Source organism: Pleurodeles waltl, chromosome 7, assembly GCF_031143425.1.
Source record: "Pleurodeles waltl isolate 20211129_DDA chromosome 7, aPleWal1.hap1.20221129, whole genome shotgun sequence".
Classification (NCBI taxonomy): Eukaryota; Metazoa; Chordata; class Amphibia; order Caudata; family Salamandridae; genus Pleurodeles; species Pleurodeles waltl.
Window position 1 is genome coordinate 21873144 of NC_090446.1, and position 3091 is coordinate 21876234.

At 38.0% G+C, this 3091-nt stretch overlaps 1 protein-coding gene across 1 annotated transcript; it reads left to right on the plus strand.

Moving 5' to 3' along the window:
- Nucleotides 1–989: 989 nt before the first annotated feature.
- On the plus strand, nucleotides 990–1949 carry LOC138246739 (olfactory receptor 8D1-like). The gene has a single exon (XM_069201503.1). The coding sequence runs from the start codon at nucleotides 990–992 to the stop codon at nucleotides 1947–1949; it is 960 nt and encodes a 319-aa protein (XP_069057604.1).
- Nucleotides 1950–3091: the final 1142 nt, after the last annotated feature.

A 3091-nucleotide genomic window follows, 5' to 3' on the forward strand; every position in this document is an offset into this window, starting at 1 on the left:
CCTGCACCCAGAACTTTAGAAGTGACTCCAAGGGCTAGTTTAGGTGGCCTCCTGTTAGGAGCCGTAGGGACATAGCAGGCTCCCACCATCTTGAACCTGCCACTGGACCCAGCCTGAGTGAGTCTTGAACCTCCAAGAGATCTCCATTCACTCCTGGACCCTTGGTTGTGGTGCTAAAGGTGCCCAGATAGCCATTTTACCAAACTGACGGCTTGCTATTTTGAAACTTAAACTTAAACAATTGATAACTCTGGTTCTACTAATTGGATTCTCATGGTTTTGATGTCAAATAATTTACTAACATTTTCTCTATTTGTTTAAATTGTTTTGGGATTTTCCTTGTGTTGTATTTTCACTTATTACTTTTTGTATGCTATATAAATCCTTTACACATTGCCTCTAGGTTTAGACTGACTGCTTTTTGTGCCAAGCTACCGAGGCTTAAACACAGGTTAAAATAGTGACTTTTTGAGGTAGACCCTGCAAGGTATTGTGACTGTTGCTTGACCAAACTTACACCCCAGTCAACCAACAAACCAGTTTCTCTCACAAGCATTTTAATTCTATGTTGTTTTCATGGTCTTGTCCTCTCTCTAATCGAGTTAATGGACATCTTTCCTCTGCAAACCTTAATTTGTGATTTTTAAGTGAACAACCTTTTGGAGATTACAGAGGTATACCATGTCCTGCACGTTAGGTTATGATAATATTTTCTTTACATCCATTTTGCAATAAATATTATCAAGAATCTTTAAAGGTGAGTGTTTTAATCCACTTTTCTGTGATGTAGGAGAAAATCTTTGTTATTGGCATGAGATGCTAATTTTAAATCTGACCAGGGCAAAAATTAGGAACTCCACAAAATACCACCAATGAAACACATCTTACATTCCTCTACCCTAAGATGACCACCAACAAATTAATTGATATTTGTGTGCATTTTATTTTAGACTTTTTGCAAATCGAAAAAAATATCTGGTGTTGGATTAATGGAAGGAGAAAATTACACCTTGGCGGGACAATTCCTGATTGTTGGATTTTCTGATCTTCCAAAGCTGCAAATTCCCCTTTTTCTTGCATTCACACTGATTTACCTGATAACTTTAATAGGAAACCTCCTTATAATGTCAATAATATACTCCAGCCCACATCTGCACAGGCCCATGTATTTTTTCCTCATGAATTTGTCCTTTATTGATATCAGTTGCATCTCAGTCACGTTCCCACAAATGCTAGCCCATTTCTTTCTGAAAGGCGCACTCATTTCCCTCTCTGAATGTCTCCTGCAGGTATATTGTTTTGTGTTCCTGTTGGGAACAGAATTCCTACTCCTCACATTCATGGCCTTTGATAGGTATGTGGCTATCTGCAACCCCCTGCATTATAGGACTATGATGAACAATAATATGTGTATCCAGCTGATCGTTGTGAGCTGGGCTGCTGGTCTCATGATTCCACTGCCACACACTGTGCTAATGTCTCAGCTCTCTTACTGTCAGTCCCACACCATAAACCACTTCTTCTGTGATATAAGTGCCCTGATGACGCTATCGTGCACCAAAACTCACATTTTTGAGACAATAAACTATATAGTTGGATCTATTTTTGCACTGGCACCTTTCATTTTTGTCATCACTTCTTATGTGAAGGTCATCTCGGTGATACTGAAGATGAAGTCTACAGAGGGGAGGCACAAGGCCTTCTCAACTTGTGGCTCACATCTGACTGTGGTTATTTTATTCTATGGATCTGTTTGTCCTACATACATGAGACCTACGTCATTAGTTTCACTAAAAGAGAACAAGATCTTGTCTTTGTTCTACACCACTCTTCCTCCGATGTGCAATCCCATTATATACAGTCTAAACAACAGAGAGTTTAAGAATGTCCTGTGGAAAAAAAAGAAAGAGTATAGACTACTACAGCATAATATTGTTCAACATGATTGAAGGGTTGATGGGTTATGAAGGTAAGCCATTAGGGAGGGTTGTGAGTCAACTGCAGTGAGAAAAGGTATGAAAGCAAGTCTAAGAGGGTGACCATCTTGCAATGGTACTTTGCCTCCTATACCCTTATTAAGGTTTGTATTATCTGTAGGAATCTCTAACTTTGGTATAAAGAATAGTCCTAATCAAACATTATTGAGTGCTGCATCCAGAATATATCCATATAAATCTGGCACTAGTTTGTTTGTTAATGAAGGGAGCAGAATAGTGTTAATGGAAGAAGGATGCCCCAGGATTTATTGTTAGCAAACCATGTAACTGTGATACCACACAGCTCCTAGTTTTTGTGAACTTGACAAATCCCTATACTTGTTGCCACTTGTGACTATTTAGTTGACCTTTAGGATGGTCTATCTCTTGGTCTTTCATGTGATCTTCCTGATTCTACCTTCTCAAAAGACTTTCTTCTTCTGAGTTATGTTTTTGCTTGTGAAGTACTTTCTTTATTAATTCATTTTTCTTCCATGTCAATACCACTACTCGGATTATATGCTCGCTACTATCTGTTCATTAATCATTTAGTTGCTGCATGGTATGCTCACGGCAAGACAACTTTTACAATTAGTTCATTTTAAACCATTTTACTGGTGTAACATTAGCCACTATGAAGCAAAACCACTTAACCAGCAGTGACAGCGTGATGCTACAGCTGGATTTCAAAGAGTTCAAGATTAAGTATCCACCTAACCTAGGATTGCAGCCAATAACTTCAAACACAAACTACTCAAACAGCACTCTGAAACACTCATATCTGAGGCCTACTTTTGTGTCAAAAGTGGAGTTGTGGTTAACAACCTAATCTTCTTCACTAGTAGAAGAACTCAATGGAGGAGAGCCATAGCCTCTTTGCTCCGGATTAACACAATCAGGGAAATATGACATGGTTCAGGCATATCCATAATACTTTCACTGGTCTTCAAGGCTGAAGCAACAATATTTTTTTTACAATATTTTTTGTGCTGCCAAACACAGTTTTATTTATTATAATAAGGAATGCCCATGCAGGTCCATATGACATAAAACAGTAATGAAACAATAATACATAGTACATATTATAATCAAAAAGTGAAAAATATAAATCTTCT